Source organism: Perkinsus marinus (assembly GCF_000006405.1).
Source record: "Perkinsus marinus ATCC 50983 genomic scaffold scf_1104296959274, whole genome shotgun sequence".
Classification (NCBI taxonomy): domain Eukaryota; phylum Perkinsozoa; order Perkinsida; family Perkinsidae; genus Perkinsus; species Perkinsus marinus.
This window is the reverse complement of record NW_003206478.1, coordinates 72,056-99,302: the sequence shown is the minus strand read 5'-3', so window position 1 is coordinate 99,302 and position 27,247 is coordinate 72,056. Positions and strand designations below refer to the sequence as shown.

The window sequence follows — 27,247 nt, the reverse complement described above, 5'->3', positions numbered from 1 at the left end:
TGCAATAGTAGTAGAGAAGGCTCGAGCGTCAGTAAGGGTAGACGACGCCGTGTGGTCAAGAAAAAATGAAATTGTCGATTTTCACCTGAGCAGCGACAAATACTATTATAACAATGTCTATCCTCGAGTGTAAACTCCAGTTGGAGCAGAAGATACCCGACATAAAGTGCTTCAACATAAGATGCACCGAACAACGAAATATGTGGAAAAATAGTCCCGGCGGGGGTCGAACCCGCGGCCTACGGCTCATAAGACCGTCGCTCTAACCACTGAGCTACAGGACCTTATACAAATATTAGTGGTTTGTCTAAGAGCCTCTGTTCGGAAAGCCCTGGCTTCCCTTGAAAGGTATGGACATGCATTTTAATACTCTTAATAACCCAGCGGTTGTCAGCTTGAGCATCCTCGAAGTCGCTACGATTAACCCCGCGACATGGAGTCAATCTCGTCAACTATCATCGTTCACAAAATCTACTTAGTGTTTTCAAGTACACTCTCTCCTGCTTTCCTCAGCTTAGTCTGCCCAGTCAATGAAGCACTCCGAGACGCCCGGCCCGAACAGGTCCAAAAGTCCCGAGCCGAAGCGGTTCAAGGGCGACTACCAAAGCCCATTGAAACCAGGAGAAGCTCTTCAATTCGAGCTGCAAGGTAGTATGCGATCGAAGTTTTACATTCACCACCACAAAATGAATAAATCTACCACAACAGCTGTAGACTTGAACAACATCGAAAACTTCACGTCTTCAGGCACGGACGGCCGAGCTCGCGCTGGTGTTGTTCATTTACCCCACGGGCCAGTGAAGACTCCCGTTTTCATGCCAGTCGGCACCTACGGTGAAGCCGCTCATTGCATTAACCTGTTTCTAGTTTTCCCTCTGTAGGTACTATCAAGGGACTACTCTCGGAAGAGGTAGATGAGCTCGGTCCGGAGATCATACTGGCCAATACATATCATCTCGGGACGAGTCCTGGTGCTGAATTATTGCAAAAAGTCGGCGGACTACATGAGTAATCAGCGTTGTAGCGTAGTGGTAGAGCGCTCTGCTAGTATGGCAAAGGCTTGGGGATCTAATCCTTGTCGAGACTTTATTGCTGGTATAATTCTACATGTCATCAGGTACATGCATTGGCCAAGGAATTTACTGACAGACTCGGGCGGCTTTCAGATGGTCAGCTTGTTAAAGCTTCTGTCTATTAGTGAGGAAGGAGTCCATTTCCAGAACCCCCGGACTAAAGGTCCGTGAGCGGACCTATTTCGTATCTTCCATGCATGAACCTAAGATATGCATCTTTTTCAGAAATGATGATGTTAACCCCCGAAGAATCTATGGGGATTCAAAACTCAATCGGGGCGGATATTATGATGGCCTTAGACGATGTCGTCAGCAGCACTTATGAGGATCGTGCTAGGATGAAGGTGAGAATCTTAGGTTCAACCATGCAAGATACAAAATAGGTCCGATTTTGTACCACTTCAGGATGCCGTTGAAAGAACTATTCGTTGGCTCGATCGATGTATTGCTGCCCATAAACGACCACACGAACAGAATCTTTTTGGTATCGTCCAGGGCGGCCTCGACCGTGAGCTCAGAAGTTGGTGCCTCGCAGAAATCAAGGTAATGCGAAAAATGTGGAAGTATATGCAGTGCATATACTTCCACAAGTGTAGCTGACGTGCATATTATGCACATAGTCAGCTACACTTGTTAGTAAAAATATAGAAATTATGAAAAAAAAATCTAAAAATTTTCCAGCGTTTTTGTACATTTCCACCCAAAATCGTTTGTGAATTTTCATAAAGTAATGAGGAAACTCACGAACTCAGTTGAGGAAACCAAACATACATTCTGGCTGCCCTCAGAAACGCAAACTGCCGGGATATGCTATTGGAGGGCTCAGCGGTGGCGAGGCTAAGGAGTCCTTCTGGCAAGTCGTCGAACAGTGCACTGCCCAACCCGAGGGTAATATTTTGCTGTTGTTGGAATTTGGGAACTGGAATCATATGGAATTTGATTATTTTAATGGCATTTCTAATTTTGGAATATGTGGAGTGATACAAGTTTATATTCGAACTCGGGTAGAAGTGTACAAAAGTAAAAAAAATCCCCGAATTTCCTCAGAATTTCCATACCGTCACTATTATATATTTCCCCACACTTTTCAGTGTTGGAATATATTTTGGTTTTCCTCACTGAACACGAAAGTCTATATTCGAATTCGGGTAAAAATGTACGAAGACCAACAGGAATTTTCCTCGGAATTTTCTTGTTCTCACTTATACATTTTCCACTGTTAGAATGTATCTCGGTTTTACTCGGTTCTCGGTCATACACGATGTATAAAACCCAACAAGAAATTTTTCAGTATTTTCCCCCACTTTGTCATTCAGGACTGCCCACGGACCGTCCGCGTTACCTCATGGGAGTCGGTTACACTCTTGATATCATATGCTGTGTCGCACTAGGCGTCGACATGTTCGACTGCGTTTACCCCACACGTAAGTTCTCTCTTCGTGTTGTTGTATATGAAATATATGTTCGCTTGAAATCATAAAATTCGAAGTGTATGAGAATTTCCCAGAATTTTTCCACAGGTACGGCGAGATTCGGAACTGCTCTCGTACGTTCCGGTCAAATGCGTTTAAACCGCGCAGACTACCGTTTTGATTTTCAACCGATCGATCCGAGATGTTCATGCCCGACCTGCAAGAAGGGGTATACTCGTGCGTATTTACACTCCATCGCTGCTAAGGAACCGGTGTGTGCGAAGCTTATCACGATTCACAACATTCATTATATGTTGACACTTTTAAGAGAATGCAGAGCTGCTATACTCGAAAAAAGATTCGCTGAGTTCGTCCGGGACTTCCTGGCAGAAATGTACCCGCGAGAATCCTCAATTTGCCCTCCAGGGTGGTGCCGACGGTGCTTGTGTAAGGCTGGTATTAATATCGAAGATATGTATGATTGGGAACGATGTAAAGAAGGCCGGGATATGCCCGTTTCAGAGATTACTGCTAAAGCTGTGGATTGCGAAAAATGATTACTACGTTTCTCTCGAGATGCTCACTTTTGTGTTGTCTTAAATAGTAGTGGGCGTTCTCAACTGAATGGACTTGAATTGCGTCGCTCCGCTAGATTGCGTGCCTAGCATGTTCTTGGTGCTAGACACCTTGAAGGACTTGGTTGGAAGGGTATCTCTCTCCACGACCGTAGTGGACGTGATCTTGGTCTACACTTTCCTCGTTTCATTGCGAGCTATGGGTTAGCATTGAGCGATTTCTGCGTATATGATACCCCATTGGAGTGCGCAGTTGATAATGCACGCCAACGCTACAATAAGGATTGCAATCCTGAGGACTCTCCGACGACCTTATGTTCATACTCCTGTATTGGACTACAGAGACTTCATGCGTAACTTGCAGCGATCAACACAAGCATGTACAGCTGATCCAAGTCCTTTGAAACTTCTTGCTGTTACCGCTGCCTTACCCTCGCGAAGTTATCCGTGACGAATTGGTGGCGGACTCTATCCTGCCATCAATGAAGAGTAGATTTGGTACATGGTTATATGTGCACGACCAGATGGTCCTCGCTGAGTCCATATTGGACAAAAAAGTTCAGGTAACTCGTGTTGAAGAACTTGGTACAAAGCCCATCGAGTGGTATAAGCAATGTTCACGTCTATTGTAGAAAATACTGAGCCCTGCTCATACTTTCTTCACCAATCCCGAGAAGTTCACAGTCGTACTCCGACGCTGGAGTAGTAGTGATCGCTATACAGCTTCACGTCCATGGGAAGAATCTTCCCAGATAGAGAGAAAGCTCTTCACCTCCCTCACCACTGAGCGCAACTTAATTATTAACTGGAAATGTCGACGAGTTTTATTCAATAAAATTTATTGGCAGACATGGTCAAAGCGACCCCACGATTCTCTACCACATATCAAGGAACGGCTCTTGATCTCACTGGTCGCCTTTTCTTACTGGAACTCAAGTCTTGTGAGAATGAAGAGCAGTTCCAACAAAAGCTAATCAAGACTGCCCAGGATCTAGGCCATCATTCGATAGACGAATTCCTCAAGATTCCGGTCCGTCGGCGACGTGATAAACGCCGAGCCCGACAGGAGAGGAGGAATTCTCAGCAGTATTCCTACAAAAGGATGCGAAGCAATCCTCCGCCAGGCCAAAGTTTCTTCACTATACCAGTTGCCCAAGATCCTGCCCGGCCTATAAAGCCTCTAACTACAAGTGTCTCGAAACCCATGAAGCTCTCACCTCCATCAATAAAGCTGGGAAGCTCAAGGATGGCTCTTGGAATTACCCCGGAGGAGTCAGAGCGTCGATGGAAGAATAAATTATGCTCCCTATGTGGACCGACTTCTCATAGAGCAAGCAACTGTACCAATGAAAAGTGAAGACGCTCATTGCGTGCAGGGCTAAGTTCTCACAGACAGCTTATGAGTTGAGTTCTAGTATAGCTACTGTAGGCGTAGTTGGGCAGAATCATCTCTGTATTCGAAACATCTTCACTTCATGTCCTACTTCGTATGCAGACAGTATCTTGGTGCAAGTAGGTTTGGACACAATGTGCTCCCATATCCTCTTATCCGCGGCCCGTGTAGAAAAATTACATTTATCAGTAGTTGAGACTGAACCCTCATATCTCGACACTGTAGAGGACTCTTCGTATGGTACAAGTTGTACCGTACAACAACATCATCAATGATGGCCCGCATAGAAGTGGGACCTTCTTGGAGATCCGATGCTTCGAAGTTAACTGATGCTGCATTTGCCGTCAAATATAGGCATCTTGCTGTCGTGCACGGATATACAACAATAAGAAGTTGTGATCATATACCTGGCAGTGGTTTTTAGTGTTCTCCTGCCAGCAGCAACCTTACTGTAGGGCTTGACACAGAAAGCAGCAAGAATTCCCAAATTTTCCTCAGATTTTTGTCTCCCTCTATAGCCGTCTATCACATCTATCACTAATGTTAGAATGGTTTAAAACAAAAGATCATTACAATGGGGGCAAGGCGGGCGGCCTTATTGGCCGCGCCGCGAGGCCCCTACTCCTGCCCCTGCTTCTACCTCACCACCAGACTGGGAGAGGCTCCTGATCTCCTTCACAAGGTACAATAGGAGCTTATTAGAGTCTGCGTGGGTCAACCGAGGTAGTGAGCAGGAAACGGGTCGGACACGTCTGCTGTCCGAACCCGGTCCCCCCTCTGAAAAGGGACGTCAATCTGGTAAGTCATAAGGCATTGTTTCAAACAATTTGTTTGGTATACTCATTATTTCTTTCAGGCTTCCCTGTGTTGCCGACTACTACTACTCCGTCACCTGTGGAGACTAATACCACATCACCGCCAACAAGCCCTCATAACACGCCTGTAGCCGACACTACTACTACCACTTCAAATAGAGACCAAGCAGACTCAACTGTTACTGGTATTACAGCGACGTTGGAGAAGAAGATAGATGCCCTCACGGCAGCATTGACGACTTTCATTCAACAACAAGCTGCTACTCCTACCACAACCTCTCCTAATACTACCACCACAACCTCCCCTACTACTCACCCCCAGACTGGGATGGGCTCTTTTTATCCTTTACCAGGTATAATAGGATCTTATTAGAGTCTGCGGGGGGCAACCGAGGTAGTGAGCAGGAAACGGGTCGGACACATCTGCTGTCCGAAACCGTTTCCCCCTCTGAAAAGGGACGCCTATCTGGTAAGTCATAAGGCAATGCCTTAAAGGCATTGTTTGGTGTTGCCGACTACTACTACTCCGTCACCGATGTTTCGTAGACTGAGAGGATCTACCCCAAGGCCGTTCCTCTATGTAATAAGTAATCGCCAACCCCTGAGCAGAACCCTTCTCGATGAGAGCATAGTCCACCGCTACCATACGGTATCAGCCACAAGTCTCCTCAAGAGGTCTACCGTGGTGAAGAAGAAGAAGTAGTATGAGGAACTTGAGAGGCGAGGACTCCCTGAGGAATTCCGCGGGGAAACTACAGCTAAGTCGAGAACATATGGCTGCATCGGGCCCAGAGTGAAAATTTTCGAGAACAAGGTGGAAGCGGCGAATTTCGAGCGCGGGTGTGAGAATAAATGGCGTATCTACACAGGCGGCAGTAGAGTCCCAATATGACTAACCCAAGTCGTAGCGTAAGTTAGCCAATGTAAGGTATATAAAGAGCAATGGGAGACGGGGTTGGATTGAGAGGCGTCGCGTCTCCGCGTCACGTCTCACGTCACGTCACGTCTCACGTCACGGGCGTGCGCTACCGTATTCGACGTGCGCGTGTGGATCGCGAGTAGCGACATGCCTCCCCCCCAAAAAAATCAATAGTTGGTATTGGTACTGTTCGCATCATCGAATCGAAAGGTCATATTAGACGGATCGATAAAATCCGTCGCGGTACCATCTTCCCAACGGATGCGAATGAGCGAGTCGATGTCGTCCACTATGACTCCTTTCATTGGACCTTGACCGTTGTTTACGTCGTCGACTATAATAGGCATTCCTATCCTCGTAGGGAAGCGACAATTAAGGCAATCGGAGTGGTCCTCACCCGTGAAGCTTGAATGGCGAAGGGGGACGACGTTGTGAGGGCTCTCGACCCTGACCTGTCCATTAGGATACACTACCTGAATACCATGCGTAGAATTGCGAGTAGATGGACGTAGTAGAATGACGTGTGCTAGTCGGAAGGAATCGCCGAGCTTCTGCTTAGGATGATACACCAGGACCGGGTTACCGTAGACATACCAATGTTGATCTTCGGGCTTACTGACCTTCTTGAATAGGTACGATGAGGCACTCTTAGCTTTTAGCTCTTGCCAGACCGCAGACATATAAGCTCGCCTGAATGAGCGGCACGTCGTCACGACTGGTTGTTGCGTTGGAGTGGGCGTAGAAGTCAGTGATGGGCTACTGCATAAACCTCTATTCCTTGTGAACCCAAACGCTAGGGCGTCTGGAGTGATCGGGCTTGGCAGTAGGGCCGATCCAGTGGTGCCCAGGGGGCGCGTGTTTATACAAAAACAGGCCTGATCGACGAACTCCTGTGTTTGCTCCAGGGTGAGGTTCTTCATTTTCTGGCCTCTGAGCAGCACTCGAAGCTTGTTCAGACCGAGACCATGGGTGCGTTCGAACAATGCGCCCTCCCATGGCGCTCTTGGCGAAAGATAGAAGGCTTCTGCTCCGAGGCGAGTTCGTAATTGGCGGCGGAAGTCTGCGGCCTTGAAGTAGGAAGCGCAATCAAATAATAGCCGCGCCAGTCCTCCACGAAGTAGTTGAACTCTCGAGAGCGCTTTGAGGGCTGACTTACCGTCTTCCTTCTCGCATACCACCCATGTAGTATGTTTACTATATAGGCAGGTCACTGTGATGACCTTCCAGGACTTGGCCGGGGAGGAAGAGGCAGAGTTCATTGGGCCGAGGGTCAGGAAATCCACGCCACAGGTATGATACGGTGGTAGGCCTGAGAGTTCTGCCGTGGTCCACTTGCTAGTTTCTGTCGGTCCACGGGCCCACTGGTGGGTTGCTCGGGCGGCATTGCAGGTCACGCAGTCGGCCACGAGGTCTCGGCAGGCACGGAGCAATCCCGGAATATAGAAGTCATCGCACTCTGCGGCAGTACCGACGCTGCCGCTATGTACACATCTTCGATGCGCGTCTTTGATGACTAGTGACCTGAATCTTGGAGTATGTCGGGGTAGATATAATCGAGAGTAGCATTGACCGTGGATGGTGCCGACCGTAAAGTAGACAACTCCGTCGTTGATAACGTAAGGGCCTTTGGATGGCCTATCACCAGCCAAGTAGGCGTTCATCTTTGGGTCTCGAAGTTGCAGGGATCTGAAGGTCGAACGAATGTCGTCGTCATCCCACCTGTAGTGCAGATCTTCTCGAAGTCTAATAGGGACTTGCGTGTGGTCAATGTTAGCTTTGAGTGCAACGAGTATGGCTCTAAGGAGGCGGACTCTTCTGTATACGTCACTCGCATAGAAGGCGTCAGTCGCTAGGTGTTCTGCTAGACTTAGTGGAGGTGAGACGCTAGGGACTTCTCGTATGCGCAGAATGCTCTCGATAGATGAAGCTGCTATAAATAGAGAGCCTCCGGCTTCAACGCTGTCCACGATGTAGCGGGCTGCTCGGGTTTGATCACATTGTCGATGTCTGGAACCGTATTCGGTCAGCTCACTGAGTAGCTCGACGGTGTCTTGGTCTTCTTGTAGATTTGGGTCTTCTTGATCAACATCAGCGGTTGTAGAGGATGTCTTGGGCGACGGGCGTGAGAGGATTTCACCAAGAGTGGAGCTACCACACGCTCGATCATGCAGCCGGGAGAGGTAGTCGCTCCTCGCGTTCTCGCGACCTGGTAGATGACTGAGCGAGAAGTGAGTATTTGGCTGCGACCGGGCAAATGCGATCTCCTCGGAAACGGCGGTGACCATTCTCTCTATAGTACGCCTTTCCAGCGCTCGCTTAATCGAACGTGTAGAGCCATTGGCCCATAGCACTGAGGGCTTATTATCGCACTCGACGCAGATTTTCCACTTCGACTGATCTCCTGGGGACACGTGCTTACTGCGGGCGGTGAGGAGATCGGTGAGGGCGCGTAGACCACGGAGTAGACTGAGTAGTTCACGGCAATTCGAGTGCCATCGTCTCTGTGCCGGTCGGAACCTCCAGCAGTCTTCCCAGATGATGGAGGACTCACCTGTTGCGGACGAACGCGAGATGCTGAATGCTCCTCCGCTAAGGCTGGCATCAGATGTGAGCTTGAGAGTAATGTCATGTGTCGGGGAGTTCCTGACTAGAGAAGGGTGCTCACATGGCCCGGCGTCGAGGAGGGTCGACATCCACTTCATCACCACTACGAAGGCCTTCTGCTGTTCGGTAGACAGCAGGGATAGATCGCAATAGGAGGACCAAGACGTTTGGACGTAGGCCGAGCCGATGATCGAACGCAGTGAATCGGCACATGCACGTTCTTCCGGATGCATTTTGGCGTTGTCGTAGCCTACGTCACCACAGAGTTGGAAATATTGTCGTTTTGTCAGATTGAGAGATAACCAGTCTCCGGTTGCCACCGTGGAGATGAGTGCCTTGGCGGACTTGATTCTGCCGCTCCGGGCGCAGTCCATGATGAGTTGGCCGTCGTCGCTGAAGTGGAACTGGTACCCCAGGAGAGATGCGGAGTCAGCAAGGGGGACTTGGATGTGGGATCTTCGAGTTTCTTCAGCGAAGGCCTCCCTCAAATGGTGGGCTACCAAGCACTTGAACTTGCGTGGCTGGACTCGAAAGCTGAAGGGGAGTAGAAGGCCCAGCAATAAACGTGCCGCGGTGAAGACGGTGGCGAGATCGGACTGAATCGTGATGTCGTCGACAAACAGTGCGATGAGACACGCGATGAGGTCTGGACAGACGCGAACTCGGTCCACTAGGTTGCCTAGCGTAGTAGAAAGTGCTTCTGGGCCGAAGCATACCCCGAAGACTGACCGTGTGCTGATGAAATTGGAATGGGAGGTAGCCAACTGCAAAACGCAGTTACATAACCGCACCGCGTAGAACGCGGACATGATGTCCATCAGAAGTAGTGAGGGGGAGCTGCGAATTCTAAGTAGGCATATGATCTCCCAGACGCACGGATTGGCAGAGCTCACGGCAGGCCAGCTGAGGTTTGTATGGCGGAAGTCTACCACTAGGCGGTCTCGGCGACCGGTTTTCTCCTCGGGGGCTAGGAATACCGTGGCAGGGGAGGCGACCGTCGCTGATGGGGACTGGGGAGCTATTGGTGTCCATAGGTGAGCGTCGACGTAGGAGAGGCAGAGCTCTTGATATGCCTTTTTCTGTCGCAGTGTGAGCTTCTTGTAAGCGGGACGTGCATATTGTGGACCTCGTTGTGCGTTGGGCGATATAGGGGGTGGTAGAATCTCGGCCGCTAGGTACTGATGGGCGTCGTCGATGACTTCCACCGGATATAGACGTCGGAACCTATAGTAGAACCCGGGCGCTCTCGGTACGGGCTTCCAGTGTAGGTCTATGAGATCATTAAGAGCCCGCTCCAACCATATGTCCTCGGAGGTTTTTAGACGCGGGACTAGGGAGACTTCTGCGCTACGGCTGACGAGAGGTTGAGTAGATCCTTCGCTCGGGTCTCCAGCTGTCAGCGTATTATCTTCGAGAAAGGCGGCATCGGGGACAAGTTGGGGTTGACGTAGATGAGGGGGTCCAAGCGGTTGGGCGTTGGACGGAAAAGTAGGACGGCTAAAAACAGTGTGACCGTCGATGACAGCTATGTGGGAGCCGTTTATGAGGATGTTCCATAGATCCATCACATCTCTGCCAACCAAGACAGTGGGGGCATGAGAGTTCGACTGTAAAGGAAGAATCCGAAGATCGGTGCTTACTGGGCGTGTAAGAGAGACGACGCCTCGGACCGATGGAAAAGTATAGACGCGAATAGAGCAAGACATAGTTCTTCGAATAGTGCAAAATGAGCCATCCGCCAGGATGACTTGCTTGGCCTGAGGTAATTCGTCGGTAGTAAACGGTTGATGATATCCTCGAGGGACGATGTAGTAGCTAAAACCGGCTCCTGAGTCGATGATGATGTTTGCCGGTATTGACACGTCGTCTTTTGAAGTGAGTAGACCCGATAACCGAATCTCGGCAGGAGCTGTATCATCTGTAGATATCGACCGTAGTGAATCAACCTCAGTGCCGCTATTGAAGGAGCTTCCGGATCGATGGCAGCGGCTGGCCGCCGATCCTTCATCAGCTCGACCTAAAAACCCGCTGACGCATCCACCAGCGGAGCGGGAGTTCGCTCTGATGATGACGTTGACGGTGGTGTTGCAGCAAACTCGCGCCAGCGGTAGTTCTCCTTGTCGAGCTCGGACATAATGGATTTGGCCGTAGTTGCATCGTTGTAGGCAGCGAGGATGTAGCGGAATCCGCGACGATTTCGAAGGACCTTGGTCTCGTCCGCTCGCAGGATCTTGAGAGCTTCTTCTTGGTTACGCACCGCTCGGCCGGTGATGTAGTAGACGGCGGGAAATGTTTTGGCCCATTCGCTCAGTGTAGGTCGTGAGATTGGTGCAGAGCCCGAGTTAGGCCGTTGGGCGAGAGTCCGAGAAGAGGATGCTTGGGCCGGTTCCACGACAGATCGGATGTTGTCGGCCTTATGAGTCGTCGGCTGGCATATGATTGTGGCTTCGTCCGACGTACGACATATGGATCTTATGACGTCGCAGACGGAAGGTTTGTCACCGGTTGCGTTCTCGAAGTCGAGGAGAGTCTCCCAGTCCTCACTGTCGTCGTCGTGGTCGGCATATCGTCGTATACGGTGGATGACTTTTTCCACGATAGCTGGGGGCAATCGGCCAATGATTTGCCTGGTAAGGTTTCTTCTCTCAGCTGAGTCGTTGTGGTATATGTCGCAGAAGATAAAGTACGCTTCGGACGCGGCGAGGAGATACTGGTCGATCTGACGGGCCGATTGGAACTTGAGGGAGCTCAACTTCTCGAGATACTTCGACTTCAATTGGGATCTTCGACAGAACCGTCCTAACAGAAGTTGGCGAACGTGGTTCCAGTCGGAACGTCCTGTTCGAGCAGCCGATTGAGCTGCTTGGTGCACTGGCTTCACTTCAGAGTTCGTGAGGGTACCGATAAACTTCGTCATTACCGACCGGCGGACCTCGGGGTTCACTTGGATGGGGCCCGAAGTGCTCCTCGTTGCCGCACCAGCTTCTACGAGGGTGTCCTCCACGTCGTCATAGTGTACCTTGAGGTAAGCTGAGTCGATGAGGTTTGGCAGGACGAGCTTGGTCACTTCAGCGGCGGTACATCTCGTAGCTGCCCTGCGGGTTGGAGCTTCTGGGAAATCAGGCTGGCGAAAAGAGGAGGTGTTTGCCGCCGATCCGTCGTTCCGTCTCAAGAGATTACTGGAGTCTCCCTGGACGTTGAATCCGGTTGACCCTGCTGGCGTAAGCAGTGGTGTCGTTGGTGGGCTCGTCGATGTCGCTTCTTCATAGGCTCGTTCTGCCGCTGTTGCTTGTTGATCGGCTTCGACGTATGCTCGAGCGAGTTCCTCTTCTTGAGCTTCCAAGACCGCCAGGACATTCTCGTCGTCTTCGTCGTTGGTACGGAGATTCTTGATCCTTTCTCGGACATCAGATAGTCGTGTGAATGCTCGTGTACGGCTCTGGCGGGCTCGGGTTCGGGCTTGACGGAGAGTTTGTAGTTCATCAGGTGTCGCCATATGACTAACCCAAGTCGTAGCGTAAGTTAGCCAATGTAAGGTATATAAAGAGCAATGGGAGACGGGGTTGGATTGAGAGGCGTCGCGTCTCCGCGTCACGTCTCACGTCACGTCACGTCTCACGTCACGGGCGTGCGCTACCGTATTCGACGTGCGCGTGTGGATCGCGAGTAGCGACACAAGAAATGACACATACAATATCATGGGTAGCACAGGAGCAGCCTTCATATCGGTATCACCAACTGGTCGACAAACGGCCTGTTCTTATAAATTACACCCGGACTGTTCTATCTTCCAAGCGGAGCTTTCGGCTGTAGACAAGGCAATAGCCTTCGCCATGGCAACGGCGGAAGAGTATGGACCCTCTACGGAAGTTATCATACTATCCGATAGTCAAGTGGTCCTGAAATCATTAACACCGGCGAAGCAGACGGCCCTGTCCATAGCAATACGCCGACGATACCAACACTGTGAGGCGTCTGGCATCTACGTTACTTTCGCTTGGGTAGGTGCTCACTTTGGGGTGCACTACAATGAGCGAATGGACGAGCTTGCCAACGAGGGACGGTCAAGGGGTGTGCCGGAAGACATCCCGCTGCCCGAGACTGCTACCAAACAGATCTTGAGTCGATCGAAGCCTGGAGAGCCTCTTAACAGGCCTGTCACCACCCGTTCAGAGAGCACTATCAACGCGTAGACAAGGAAGAATGTCACCAATTTCGCATGCAGGCAGAAAGGATCAGCCTTCGTGAAGCTACTGAGCGGCCACGCACCATGCTTGGCAAGCTACAGGTATCGAAGTGACGCGCCGACCTCGACGCTGTGGCCGAAATGTAATGTGGAAGACTCGGATGAGCATGCAATGCTATCCTGCACACGGGTGGGGAGAGCTACATCTAGGCCGCTTTGGGTGAGAGTAGAAGGATCTCTAGGCCAAGTGACGACCTGTTCCAACCGGCTGAGAGAGTTTGAGACGTACTGTAGAGCCCTCCTTCGGGAAGACGAACGTGAAGGGTACAAAAAAAGAAAGGAAAAAAAGTTGGTGTATTCAGATGTTGGCGATCGACCGTAGGTTGAGACCGAGATGGTTCCACCCATGAGCCAGTCTCGCTCCTTTCTTTTTTTCAAGTCTTGTCCCAAGTTGGTTGGGGGACACTAACATATGTCACGAAACATGGGCCATATTCCGTGATATAGTTAGTGTGACCAATTTGGTCAGACCAAACATGATCTGTGAACCTAGGGCCCAAGGTAAGACCCAGAGAGGGTTCGGGCTTCGGGTTCACAGTGTTTGGTCCTCTCCCACACTCCCAACCAACTGTCCGATGACGGACAGATGTCACTCGAATCGAGAAAAGGAGTCTTGAATCACCAATACGCTGCACCAACACAAAGTGTGAGGGACCTCAGAGGAAACGCCAAGACGAATTTGAACTAACTTTGGATATAAGTCTAGATTGGGGAGATGGAATGATAAAACGAATAATCTATTTCACCTGAGCGAGTACTTCCCCGTTCTTATCCGCAAATCGACAGCGCCTTGATCTCAGTATGAGAATATCTCTGAGCACACTAATAATCAGTGTTTTATTATATTTATTGCTGTCCCGGTTCGGCTAAATGATCTGTGTAATCGGAGTAAGACTCCTAGCTTTGTCCCTTTCCGTCGCTTGTCCTATTGCCGATCATCAGTTGCCACTTTTCGCTTCTTCCCAGTACTCGGCGTTCATCCCAGTTCATCAGTTCCACTGAACTCGACGCGAAGAGTCTTAGCGTCGAGTTCAGTGGAGACCACGAATAAATGCCAATTAACGGCACTCTGTTAGCTCAGATTTTGTACAATGAAAGTAACTCCTGTGATGCCTTGGAGGATCACTAACTGACTTGCAGTTTCCAGCAAAGTCAGGCTCAATTCTTGCTAGACATGAACTGAACTACGACACAGAAACGAGTAGAAAAAGGACAGGCCAAATAGCATGCGCCTCATCACAGTATGGCATCATCGAGGAACGTCACCACATCCGAACCAACATCTTCCATCTCGATTGAAGAGAAGGACTCACCAGAGGCACAGCTCCCTCGAGCTAGTGTAGTGCCATCCAAACACCAAATCTTCGAATCTTGCTCCGACTTGCTATTCCTCAACGCCTACACCGATACAACTACATCCCTTCACATATTCTTAGCATAGCCGGCTTTCCGAGTCGTACACAGTCACCTCAACGAGTACTATCTTGCGACTCAGGAAGGTATGCTCTTATGCTCCACATGATATAACCTCCAAGTTTCAGGGCCTAACTCTTCGTGGTTAGAGAAGTCGATAAGTGGTGAAACATTTTCTCCACATTCTTAGCATACACGTGTTAAAATCGTGCCTCAAAATACTAACTATCACCAACACAACCCCTACCACTTACCATCACCACATTCTCCCCAGGGCAGTCCTCTTTCGCGACTCTCAGCGTGGAATTGACCCAGCAGAGGGGTATGGTAAATTCAGCCATCTTGAGATGAGGTTGAACACGAAAAACCCGAAGAGTATCGTCCTCTGGGCAGTTCTCATCACCACTAGTCACAGAAGGACTAAATTTGAAATCTTGCAATCTTTCGTTTCCTCAACGTTACCTGTCCCCAATAGCCGTCACACAAAGTCGTTTGATTATTGGTCGGTAGTTGTTGGTCATGGAATGGAAGGTGAATTCATGAGTGTAGCCATTGGTATCGCATCCCGCTGATCGACCGATTACTGCGGTCATCCATCTGAATGAGAGCGTCTAACACTAGAGTTTCACCCTGACGTAATACTCTGAGAAAAACGCGCTATGCAGTAGTCGTGAAATATATTTTTCACTAGTGTTTTTCATATCACGGGTAGAACCCCACTGTTTTCGATCCCTGTCGCATTGCGTGAACTCTTTCCTCATTTCCTCAACTAATTATATATCCTATAATCTCCGATATACAAACGACCGGTCATATCTGCGCGATTATTATGCGCGAAACTCCTCATAGTTATGGCAATCCAATGATGCGATGATTCAGGGATGATGACTGTATGCTTCGTGACGATGTATCGTTGGTGTGGTATCCAGCGTGGTGGAATTTGCACATCATGAACCGCATATGTTAGTGATGTGAAAATTCTGGGGAAATTTCGGGAAATTCTTCCTGGTTTCTGCCCACGTCTAATCGAATTCGTATATATGATTAGTGAGAAAACTTCTGAGGGAAGCGATAATATATTCCAACACTGGCGGTATTAAATGGCCCACCTAGCATGCCCCCCGCCAGCTAAGAAGCCGACACAGATCGCCTCGCCTCGAGATGACTTGCGCAGGTACATAGTCTTCTCGTGATTCCATGTCTTGCGGCTGCGTTCATCGTAACCACTGGGACAGCTGGATGTGGACTGAAATGCAGTGACCGGGGATCGAACCCGCGACCTGACCGACCTCAGGCAACTGAATGAAGCGATAGACCCATCCTTGCGGTGACACAGAGATGCATATCGTGAGGAGATCATCCACAGGTACGTATTTAACATCATCAGGATGGAGAACTTTGAGCCCTATAAGATGTGTCCAACCCTGACACGCAGACCTCATCCATATCTTGCAATCATGAACCTAAGATACCTGATCGCCGCACCAATCCGTGCCAACATTGATCCGATGCTTCAGCCCAGCTCCCGACCCATCATTCGCCTGCCCAATGCAAGCCGGAAAGTCTCTAATGTACCTTCGATCCTTCCCTGATACCGATATCGATCATCAGGGCGCGCGCTAATCGCACACCGACCCCTCTCCAATGCCTGTTCGAGCATTTCCTTATGCATAACATGGATAGCACCACGGTGGGTTGAGGGAAGCGTTCGAATGAATCTTTGCAGTCTCCACTGATGATCGATTACCGTACCAAGTTGACGATTAAAATCCACTGCGAGGAATCTGGGAAAATGCACTCACTTGCTAATCTTGCTCTATCTTGCATTTCCTCAACGCCAATGAATCCACTGACCGAAGGTAATTGTCTTGGCGACAACGATCAGGAAGGAGTTCCCGGAGCTCATCCAATTCACTCGGGATCTTCTTGAGAGGTATACGAATACCAATGCCGCATAATCCTACATACCACACTTCGACCTATTTTGTATCTCCCTCGATCCAACCTCGATTAGCGATGAGAAACGTCCGTTCTAGCGACGACTTCGGCTCCAGTTTTGATGCAACTGATTTCCAATGCAGTGTGAACCCTCGAATTGACGCATTCTGCCGAGGATCTGCAAAGATACGCGCGCGGACAGCGAATAATTTCTCAAACACCCGGAGGGCCTCTTACCAGCGAAAACATCAGAATCGTCTGCCTTCACGAACTCATTCATCAGTCGGTACTCGACATTATTAATACCATCTCCACGCCATACCACATCCCCTGACCTCACCTGATCGAGCTTGTTGTAAAAAGCGCACGCCATTGTGATCGATTACCCGTTGAAGACGATCCCATAGTGGTTTATCATCAGCCGGTCTCCTCCGAGGCGTGTGGTCACTGTCATGCAGGCAAAGGAATTTGCCATGGCCTTTGCGTGGTCGAGATATCTTGAAAATGCGCACAGCGAAGATTCTCTCTCAAGCGCGTTGCTCAAATTACTTCGACGCTTCCGGGTTGTGATTGGCAAAAGGGATTACATCCTCCCCGCAGTAGTTGGTTGTGGCGTAGTCGCCAATACCTTCAGAACATCTCTGATGATACCCGAGTTCGATCCCTGCATCCGTCATTTTCATACAAGTCATCGTCCTCTCCTCCCCATCCCCAGTATTCATTAGAGAAGCCATTGATCCTCCGCCAGTGGTCGGGACTCATCGCCACCGTTCCACCGACATTTCCCGGATAGGGAACACTCCAACCCCAACACTCAATCTCGCTGCTCAGCTGGACGGGCGACGAACACGAACCAAAATCAACACCTGGGAGCTATTCATGACAAATTCACAATTCATCATCTCTGCGACGTGGCAATGGGCGGAACCTCATAGGATATTACGCAAGCCGACTGTGATATCAGTTTCCGAGTGAAATTCACCTTGGAGAAGGCGTATGGCTCATACTGTAAGTTGAATATGAATATGAAGGGAGGATGCATCGCTCCGCCGCCTACCCGACATAGGTAAGTTGTCAACATCTTGCATCACTATGCAGTCTGGTTGCTTTTCATTGAGACTCCGCAATGCCTCGGTGAACCTTACAGCAGAAAATACCGTGAAATTTAGAAGACAACCTTCACAGCTGGAATGGTCTAGTTGGTTATGACGATCGCCTCACACGCGATAGGTCCCGAGTTCGATTCTCGGTTCCAGTATTTTACTTCAATTCCGCCTCTCCCAATTCCTACCCAACATTGAACAACCATCCCCTGTTGAACAACTGGTTGTCGAACTGCTCGATGAGGAATATATGAAACTCTTGATTTCGCCGATTCTCGGCATTCAGTTCTCGGACAAAATCAGCGAAGTGGCGCTCGAACTTCTTGTAGTGACTCTCACGATCTCGATACCTTCAGATCGACTCACCTCGTCTGCGTTATCTTTAATTGCAATAATCACTTCCTTGTGGATGGAAAGGTATATCAATAATGGTTTTCCGGGGTGAGTCACCCCATTTCGCCATAACACTGGCATCCTCACCCACATAAACCACTGCCAATCGATTCAGCGATACGGGAAACTCAACTACGTAGTTGCCCGGCTTCCCAATGCTCCCGCATCAGCGCTACCCCTCTCTTTACGGGACGAAAGCTAAACTGGTTGGTGTATGAGTGCATCAGATACTTTGCCTCACGAGGATTTGCGCGACACGAAGCGCCCTCGCCCCCAGTCTATGTATTCCGATCATTTTTTACGAAAGAGTTCCCCGTTGTCTTTCTTCTCGACGAGTGGGTCTTCAAAAATGTTACAACGAAAAGGCGTCTTCGTATTCCTCGTATTCACTGTCCGTGGGGATTTATCCGTACTCACGGTATGATAATTGCAATCCGCTTGTCCCGAGTCTCCGGTACTTCAACCTCTGCAGCGTGGACTTGACGATAATCGATACATCCCGGGCATTCACAATGCAGTCTCGAGATACCACACCATCTGCACAACGTTTTCCCTCTCCTGAAGATTCAACGCCTCACCCGCTCGTGCTGCAACATGGAAACTCTCCATCAGGGTTGCACTCAGATTTCTCTCGTTTGCCGTCGTCCGACGGCCAGCCCGATCCACATCTAAGTGAGCTTCCCTCCGATTGGATAATATTAATGCTACTTGAAATCGCTCCGCCACGGTGTCTGCTTTTCTTCCTTCTTAATTACCGCAGTGGTGGTCTTTACTATTGAGTCGTCAGTTCCTTCCCGAGCTGAAGACAATACAGAGTGATATCCCGCGACACAGCTTTTTTTTTCTGACGCATTTACCAGCCTGCTGGGAAACACTCCATTTATGGGGAACCTTGAAACATGTGGCTCTCAAACTCGCAAACCCATACTCCCACAAGACGAAACGTCTGCTAGAGCTAGCCCCCAGTAGCCGAGGCTTAACTACGTGAAAATTCCGACCATCCTATATAAACGCTCGTCAAAGATAATACTACAGTCTAGTGGGTCATTAACATCGTTTTACACACCATAGGCCGCGAGTTCGATTCTCAGCCTGAGTACTTCTTACATCTGGTGGTTATAACAGCTACACCACTCCTCGGCAACTCATCCACAAGTCGCCTTAATCTCTCTAGTTCCTCCATTAACTCACCCACTCTTTTCTCCAGCTTGACACTCTGCTCAGCGAAAACCATACAAGCTCCTTCACTTAGTCGTAACTCACTCGGTCGTCCTCTTCCAAAATCTCCCCCACGAGCTTTCGTATATCCTCACGACGGCGTACTAGCACTGACGAATCAAACAGTCGAGCATCTCGATTGAGCTTCGCTCCGCTAGAAATTTGTTCGAAAATTTCACTCAGCAGAGTTATAGACCGATCGTGTCGTTCTAGCTGTTTTAATCGGGGTATATATACGATCTGAAAGTTATCCTCCTCAGTCGATGCCAAGCTCAACCCTCACCTCGAAAAAACAAAGCCCCGCCACGCAGCAAAATATGACTAAGCCGATGAGAACTGCGAGGAAATCGATGGGCGGTCGGCCATTCATAACGAGCCTTACGAAGATACAAAACCATTCCCTTCAGCGGCCGACTAACGCAACAGTGAAAAATAATGTGGGGGGAAAATATGCACACGATGAACAGTATTATGAAAATTGTGGAGAAATTTTGGGAAATTCTCATTCATGCCCGAATTCATATGTAAACTCCTATAATCAGTGAGGAAACCGACCATATGTTCCAACACTGTTGAGAACATCACCGGGCGAATCTTTCACAAGCGAACCTTGGGTTATCACCCAAACTCTACTCCATAGTACGTCCTACCACACCTCACAAAACACTACTCGCAGAAAATTCATGCCCACCCATCCAGCCCGCCAAGTAGTGTTCCTATATCCACATCCTTCAACCGTTGAGGAAATGTAAGTGATCTCAAGATTGCAAGATTCACACATCTGAGCCTTGGAGAAACTAATAGAACACACTAAAGAGCAGCGCATCTCAAATTGACAACGACAACACAACACTATTATGCACAACTGAGCTCAACAACACATGGGGGTCGTTCATGAATACTCAACGCCCATAGCCGAATCTTCCTGTGTCGTAACAGCCTGACGGATCTGGGAGAGGCTGCTAACCAGAAGGCCCTCGGTTCGATCCCGGCACCCACCTCTGCCATTTTAGACGCCTCCTCATAAACCTCCCTGCGGAATTTCACTGACGACGAGCGTTCCAACTTGCGCTCTATAGAAACGTCAGACTCCCCTGAGGAAACTCATTTCCGATACAGACTATCTAATGAACTCCTCGGAAATCAATCTGATCAGATTGACTTCCGCCTTGAAAATATAATTCCTTCACTCGTGAGCGGCCACACCGAATGCAAATGCTTCTACATTTTAGTTTCGCACTCTGTTACGGGGACCCATCTAGCTTTGAGATATAGCGTCCCCTAGGGTTTGATAAAAATGGGGAAAATGTTTCTAATGTGATCACAACTACATGGAAGACTGATTGAAGAATGTGTAAAATTCAAAATGAAGTCTCCCGGCAAAATTATAGTATTAATACTAATATCGTTCGAAACACATCTTATACCTCTACTATGCAGCCGAGACCACTCCTACTTCTGCGCCTCTCGCCAGCGACCGTGTAATCTCGTGGATTGTGTCCAATATCGATCAGCCGATCGATTTCAGCATCCACGCTAGCTGACACCCAATAATTATAAATCTCCAGAAGAATCCAACCAACGACGAACAGACCTAAAAATGACTTTTCGATGCGGACTTTTTGCATAAATTGCTATGAATAAACACAAGCGTTGAGGCGCTCAGGCGCTACACCTGAGTTTACCAGACTGAATGTTAATCTATTTTTTATTTCCAAGTCACGACCCGTCCTACACTATAATATTTGAGTTCCACCCGTTTTACGTGAAGTGGCGTAATACTCCATGTGAAAAACGCGATATGAAGTGAATCGAAAATACTCAGGGGAATACACCTTCATTTCACGTGAAACACATCACGCGTTTTACGCGTTATTCACTGCTCACATGCGTTTTACGCAGAGTGAACTGTGAAATATACTTTTTACTAGTGTTTGTCATATCACGGGTGAAACTCCACTGTTCACTGTGAAGAGCACACAGCTACTATTCTTACTCAAACTGAGCCATCCCAACGGCTTCAAGAGATTCACCACGGACCCGTCGAGGCCGCCTTCACTGAACTCCTCAGAGATTCGATCCGTCAGCTCGAACGGGCGAAAGCACAACGTCGAGAAGGAGCCCGCTAATACGCATGATATGAGTAGCATAGATGCCGCTGAAGAAACAATACGATATAGCAGAGGAGTGGTATGAAAATCAGCACTACCAAGCACTAGGAGGATTTTAGTATACGTTGGCAAGGCTGTCCACTCTGTGAGCCTCGAAGTGGTCTCATTTCTCATCGCCTCTTGACGCGTCAATTCTGCCACCGCCTCGTGTTCCGGCCTGAAATATCTTGAGGTTGACCGCGCAAGATACAAAATAGGTCCAACCGATATGCCGTCAGTTCATCGTGATACTTCTGAGCCGTGTTCTGCAAAATATACGCCGCAAACACCATCGCAACTGCTTGTATCAACCCAGCCACCGCCAGCACCGTCGACGCAAGAGCGCTCCAAATCGCGCCCTCTCCGGTTCTATTCAGCAACGCTCCGCTCAAAACACAGGGAATAATCAGAAAAATACACGGCATCGTTCCTAGAAGCATCTAAGACCATCACTCGAGAATATCCAGAATCTTCATAGTGCGTCCTTACCTGCACCACACTGAGCCTCATAATTCCTGTGAGGACGCTGGTCGGCCAGTCCGGACCGCCGCAGAGAATCGCCACTTTCGCCATGCTGTAACCGGGTTGTTTCAATATCTTCTCTATCGCTCTGATGCCAGGCTGAAGTATCGAGTTTTGACCACACGTTCATTCACTCTTCAAGACTAGGAAAGCTACTCCCAACTTCAAAAACGAAATATTACGACAAAAAAACTCAATTCATTCGCTACATATATGGCAATTTCAATCACTACCAGAATCGGATTGCCAATACTACCCTACACCGAATACAGAAATACACTCGATCAAATGCCAGGCTGAAAAACCACATTTTGACCAGACACTCGTCTCCTCATTTTACGCGTCGAATTTTCTGCAATTTTTTAATACTTTTTATTACTTTCAAATTTTTTTTTTGAAAATTTACTTTCAAATTCATAATAAGAGCACAACGAAATTCATTTGTTTTTATTTTGGTGAAAAGTTCAAGCACTCTCAAAACCGGCCCACGAATACAGAGACTAACACCATTAAAAAATTTCCGCGCACTCCATTTCACGAAAATTCATCTCCATTTACTACCTTGTCAATGCCAACAAACTTTTGTATTCGAACGCTCTTCCCGAGTTCCTCCCCTATTAGTTTCTGCTGCATAACCACGGCATTCAACTTCAATACAAAACCGAGAATCGTGGCAACTACAGTACCTGAGTGATTAACATTTCGACAAAACAAAAATGCAGAACATATATCCTCACTTCGCGCATTTTCTGTACGTTCGATCGTTCAGTTATTTCTGTACAACTACAGCTGCTAAACTCTCGAGACACATTCATATGAAATTTCACTCAGCCATGTATTGGGAGAAATTGTTGCACGTCATCACGGTGAGCGAACAGAAATTGCGCGAAAAAAGCCCGTCCCGGGAGTCGAACCCGTGACCGTTACAAACAACTCGAGCCCCTTTTCTTCGTCTCGAAGGCTTAGTTCTACGAATCGTTCAACCACTCAGAAAGAGCCTCGAGTCAGACGTATTAGTTAACATAAGCATAATTCTCCCTCTCTGGAGATCCCCGGTTCTATACCCACGGCAAACATTTCTCCATTACCTTGCCAGAAGCCTATACAACTGCTATCGCTTTCATCACTGCAATAGGACCTCGCCGAGATGACGATACCAGCAGTCACGTAAACTGGCACCTAAGCAAATTCGGCGTTGAAAAAGTTCCGAAATATTTCAGAGCATATTTCTACCAGGGCATGCAGAGTGCAAAACGATAGTGTCACCACCGACAAACAGTAGATGATATCGCGAAGATTTTGGGATCGATTCCCAGCACCGACATTTTTCGAGCAATTTCCGCTTGCTAACAGCCACAATCTCGACCAACGGACGAATGTTTCGTTCGATCTGCAATGGAGTTTCACCACCATAGTGATATGAAAAACACTAGTGAAAAATATATTTCACGACTATTGCAAGGCGCGAATATCGCGTTTTTCACCGAGTTTCACGCCACTTCACGTAAAACGAGTGAAACTCTAATGTGTCCAAAATTCATAAAAATTCCACTATCACTTACCCCTGGTATCGGTGGCAGAAGAAACATGATGATCCCAATGACGTAAATAACGCCAACCACCGCTATCAAACTCATCGACTCTAGTTGCTCATTCAGCCATGACAAAAACACGTACGTAACCTTGGCCACGCCCACCCAGAGGCAGTAGTACAACAGACACAATAGACATATTTTCTTCAGTACGTTTCCCCAGTGCCAGCCCTTCAGGCGCTCCACGAACTCACTCATACCACCAGATAGCTTCCCGCGTTCTTTCTCCGGTCGGTCCTTCCACCACAGTGACCGAATACACTGTCGTAAGAAGTCGAGAAGAACGACAATCAGCAATCCAACATTAACCATGCATATGAACAAAGCACGAGCCCAGTCGCTCGAGGCCATATCAAGTAAGGAAGCCACCAAAGGTGACTTATGGGCAGCTTCGACAAGACGGGCCTTTCCAAACGACAGAAACGCCCAGACGAACAAAACCTGATAATAGCAGATATAATGCAGATAAACTGTCCAAACTACCAGCGATCCAGCGGCAGCAAATCCCATCACCGCGCCCGACATGCTACTCGACGAGCCCGCGATCGACGATGCTATCCAGAAGCACATGATCAACAGACTGGTGAAGACCACAAATGTCTTCAGCGAAGCCTCGGTTTCCTGCGAGTTCGACAACGCCTGAAGTAAAACCATCCAGTGTGGAGAAATTAGGTTAGTTATGTAAAACTCACCAAGATGGCAATAACTATATTTTCCGGAAATTCCTGGCGGAAAAAATTTCCGGGGAAATTGAATTGCTCGTGTAAAATTCAGCAAGATGGCAATAACTATATTTTCCGGAAATTTCTTGTAAAAAAAGAAATTTGCCGGAAAATTGAATTGCTCGTGTGAAACCCACCAAGATGGTAATAATTATACTAGGCCTTGGTGACGAATGGGCGGAGCTCACTCGGTCCGCGTTCGTTGACTCAATCAATAGCCTCGACATATGTCCCCGGTTCGATCCCCGGGTTGGACATTTTTCCGTCAAAAAAAGTTTTCGTGCATATCTCTGCGAGACGCTCGCAAAATGTTTTACACTTTTACCTACACCTCGGCATTCAGAGGAGTCACTTCATCTCCCTGGTGGCCGCCTACGCTCCGTAGTCAAGCCAGATTAATTCTGCACGCACGCACAACGCGAAAGTGTCTGTTGTTGCGGTATATGCTCCGCTCGCTCCGCAACCTCCCGGAAATTTCTTGCGCGGAAAACACATGGCAACAACAATGACCATTATTACATCTCCATTTTCCACCAAGGCATTCTTCGCCCGCAGCTTGCAGAATACGGCCAGCACCAACAGCGTGAAGGACACTATCATCGGAGTAACATATACAATATACGCCGTCGTTAAAGTCGTCGAACACTCTAAAACCAAGCAGCACAACCTCAATTCCGAAGAGCATCTCTCACACTTACTTTCATAAAGGCGATTATTCTCCTCAGGGTCCACGGACAACGCACCCTGCCCTCCAGCTACCTTCACACAGTGCAAAATGTAGTCCACTTTGAGCGCCTTGTGGAGATCGTCGAGCTCCAGGCTGAGTCTCGTCCGTTCATCTTCGTTCCAGTAGTGCTGGCCATCCCAGTTCTCGACCACAATCCAACATAACCACAAACCAAGCACCAGCAGACCGAGCACCACTGCGAGGATGTACACTGCTCGGTAGAACACTCCAGAATAGACTCGGATACACAATAGATACCTGATGACATTCGATGCTGAAAAATATATAAAAACTATGATGACTACTAAGAGGTATATACGGTGTTACTCTCACTTCAACTCTCAGTCAGGTCCTTCTGTTTACTAACTCGTCAATTGCTACGCTATTTGGAAATTATCACTGTGAAAGATGTGCATGTAACAAGATGAAAATTCGGAAAAAATATCTGTACATTTCTACCCAATTCGTATGTGATGAGGGAATTTCTGAGTTCAGTTGAGGAGAGCGAGCTTATATTCAGACAAACGGGAAACTATTGCCGCTCATATCGAGAAATACTCACCTTATGACGCCCAGCAGGACAGGACCGTGGAGGAGTCCCACGATGAGCGGCCCTTGGGGGTACGACGTGCCGTTCAGCAGAGTCGCTGAGACGAAAAGTGCCCAACCTACGGAAATTCAAATAAAACTGAAGTGGTAGTAGACCTTACACTACCTATCACGCACGCGCCGAGCTTCGGCCAAAGTTGCCACCGTTGAACATCGCAGAGGAAGAGCGAGATGCACAAGGCGATGAGAATGGAATAAAGCGCGATAGAGAGAGTCTCGAAGTCGTAGAGAACGTTGTATACATCGACTCCAAAACCTAAAATGATGACAAGGAATCGAACCCGGGTTGTACGATAGAGAGTCAAGGAGGATAACCAACTCACCTATATCAGAGAATAGAAGGCAGACTATCACGCTGGGGAGTGTCAATGCCATCGTCATCGCCCATATCGCGCTAGGCTCGATCTCGGCTATCAGTGCCTCTTCAACCGATTCCTTGAGACCCTGAATGCGACTGCTAGGAAACTAACTTAGTTGGTGGATAATAACAGCTAGAAAAACGATATAGTAGTGAAATTGGTGAGGACTGATGACGGGGTCACAGCAGAGTGAACAAGAAAGGGTTCAACAAAGCATGATGAGAGCTCTTGAGCTATGGCACGGCGGAGCGGAGTAAAGGACTTGTTGTATTTGCCGCCTCTCGGGCTGCCGTTTCGTAGGGACCATAAGTGTCACGTGCATTTCCAAAATTAGTTCTTGAAAGCTTCAAGTACTTTCAAAATGAAATGAGATTCCAATCACGGAGAAATACGAAAACCATTCAAGATATGAACTACGGGTAAATTACAAAATCCAAGGAAGAACGACAAAATCCAAGGAGGTTCGTCGCTCGCTCTCAGCAGTTCGGGTTTCTGGTTGCCTTGTCGAGTTTCGGGTGGGGTTTTGGGTTTACCCTTCAACTTGTCTTCATCCTTGGATTTTGTACATCACCCTATGAACTACTTCCGGACCCTGGAAAGCTCAGCAAAAACGACACTATTCCTACCTGCGGCGCTTCCTCATCTCCCTCAGCCAAAACTCTATCAATGCAGTCGTCCAAGTCGTCAAAAGCTTTGCTCTCTGCGGGATGCACTGCGACTAGGGAAATCTTTGGGAGTTGGAAAACGGAGACTGAGAATCTTCGTAGTGCGGTGCTGCTCTCATCTTGAAGAATCTTGATCACTTGCATTTCCTCAACGGGCTTGAGGGTTGGTCTTTTCGGTGAGTTTCCACACCTCAGTTTGCTGGCGTCGCTTCCCCACTGTTTCGAGCGCGAGTTGGCGAGTTCGTAGTCAGAGTTTTATATTCTAATAAACACTGTTTCTGTCTTGTTTAAGATAGAGTCGCTCGACCAGACTCTTCATCTCACTTGGGGAGCTTTCAGTCTTACTGATATGTGTAACTGCTAGTGGGAGTGGGTCTGCCATGACTCGCATAGCTACTGTCGCTTCCTTCGGGAGTCTATGACGTCCGAAGGTATGAAGCCCAAGGTCGGTTCTTCATTATAATATTATTCAAATATTGAAATAGCAGTGCTTGTAGTGATGAAAGTGATATCGGTTTGATAGACTTGAAGTTGTTCGTACTGAACTTAATACTTCTCTTCCTCGTCTTCCTTTGATCATAGCAGCAGTAGTAAGTGCTAAGATTAGATAACTCAACAAGAGTTATTAACAAGTGATTCTCTACAGTAATCATGAAGTATACGCTAGACTAGCAAGGGAGACAAGCATCACAAGAATCTAAAATTACAGGAGACAATTGTGTATAACATTTCCGATGACGGTAGAAGATCTTTCAAGTCACTTTGATACCGCTGGCTAAAGTGGCGTCAGTATGCGTAA

The 27,247-nt window shown here is 48.3% G+C and overlaps 7 protein-coding genes and 2 non-coding genes across 9 annotated transcripts; 4 read left to right on the top strand and 5 right to left on the bottom strand.

Annotated features, from left to right (window-relative positions):
* Positions 1–211: 211 nt before the first annotated feature.
* On the bottom strand, positions 212–284 carry Pmar_PMAR009202. Its single transcript has one exon. It is a non-coding gene; the product is annotated as a tRNA-Ile (tRNA).
* Positions 285–530: 246 nt separating this feature from the next.
* On the top strand, positions 531–1,012 carry Pmar_PMAR009201 (queuine tRNA-ribosyltransferase, putative; the record flags this gene model as incomplete). The annotated part of the gene is made up of 3 exons (XM_002773161.1): positions 531–648; positions 748–834; positions 882–1,012. 3 exons carry the CDS (start codon positions 531–533, stop codon positions 1,010–1,012), a joined length of 336 nt encoding a protein of 111 aa, XP_002773207.1.
* Positions 1,013–1,117: 105 nt separating this feature from the next.
* On the top strand, positions 1,118–2,932 carry Pmar_PMAR009200 (queunine tRNA-ribosyltransferase, putative; the record flags this gene model as incomplete). The annotated part of the gene is made up of 7 exons (XM_002773160.1): positions 1,118–1,236; positions 1,299–1,417; positions 1,479–1,616; positions 1,862–1,961; positions 2,390–2,497; positions 2,594–2,757; positions 2,876–2,932. Coding segments are annotated over 7 exons (805 nt in total), but the record flags the coding sequence as incomplete, so codon positions are not given.
* A 3,422-nt stretch (positions 2,933–6,354) lies between these two features.
* On the bottom strand, positions 6,355–6,867 carry Pmar_PMAR009199 (hypothetical protein; the record flags this gene model as incomplete). Its single annotated transcript, XM_002773159.1, has 1 exon — positions 6,355–6,867. One exon carries the CDS (start codon positions 6,865–6,867, stop codon positions 6,355–6,357), a length of 513 nt encoding a protein of 170 aa, XP_002773205.1.
* A 3,941-nt stretch (positions 6,868–10,808) lies between these two features.
* Positions 10,809–12,287, bottom strand: Pmar_PMAR009198 (hypothetical protein; the record flags this gene model as incomplete). Its single annotated transcript, XM_002773158.1, has 1 exon — positions 10,809–12,287. The coding sequence occupies one exon, from the start codon at positions 12,285–12,287 to the stop codon at positions 10,809–10,811; it is 1,479 nt and encodes a 492-aa protein (XP_002773204.1).
* A 202-nt stretch (positions 12,288–12,489) lies between these two features.
* Pmar_PMAR009197 (hypothetical protein) lies at positions 12,490–12,984 on the top strand (the record flags this gene model as incomplete). Its single annotated transcript, XM_002773157.1, has 1 exon — positions 12,490–12,984. The coding sequence occupies one exon, from the start codon at positions 12,490–12,492 to the stop codon at positions 12,982–12,984; it is 495 nt and encodes a 164-aa protein (XP_002773203.1).
* Positions 12,985–15,664: 2,680 nt separating this feature from the next.
* On the bottom strand, positions 15,665–16,761 carry Pmar_PMAR009196 (hypothetical protein; the record flags this gene model as incomplete). The annotated part of the gene is made up of 3 exons (XM_002773156.1): positions 15,665–15,874; positions 15,923–16,038; positions 16,626–16,761. 3 exons carry the CDS (start codon positions 16,759–16,761, stop codon positions 15,665–15,667), a joined length of 462 nt encoding a protein of 153 aa, XP_002773202.1.
* A 172-nt stretch (positions 16,762–16,933) lies between these two features.
* On the bottom strand, positions 16,934–26,592 carry Pmar_PMAR009194 (beta-1,4-galactosyltransferase, putative; the record flags this gene model as incomplete). Its single annotated transcript, XM_002773155.1, has 22 exons — positions 16,934–17,052; positions 17,446–17,528; positions 17,680–17,841; positions 18,463–18,552; positions 18,593–18,683; positions 19,794–19,818; positions 20,102–20,196; positions 20,559–20,642; positions 21,099–21,227; positions 21,312–21,430; positions 21,505–21,692; positions 21,742–21,873; positions 22,336–22,460; positions 22,863–22,953; positions 23,520–23,807; positions 23,850–24,005; positions 24,608–24,735; positions 24,787–25,073; positions 25,378–25,483; positions 25,531–25,680; positions 25,748–25,868; positions 26,410–26,592. The coding sequence occupies 22 exons, from the start codon at positions 26,590–26,592 to the stop codon at positions 16,934–16,936; spliced, it is 2,952 nt and encodes a 983-aa protein (XP_002773201.1).
* Pmar_PMAR009195 lies at positions 17,573–17,646 on the top strand. Its single transcript has one exon. It is a non-coding gene; the product is annotated as a tRNA-Val (tRNA).
* Positions 26,593–27,247: the final 655 nt, after the last annotated feature.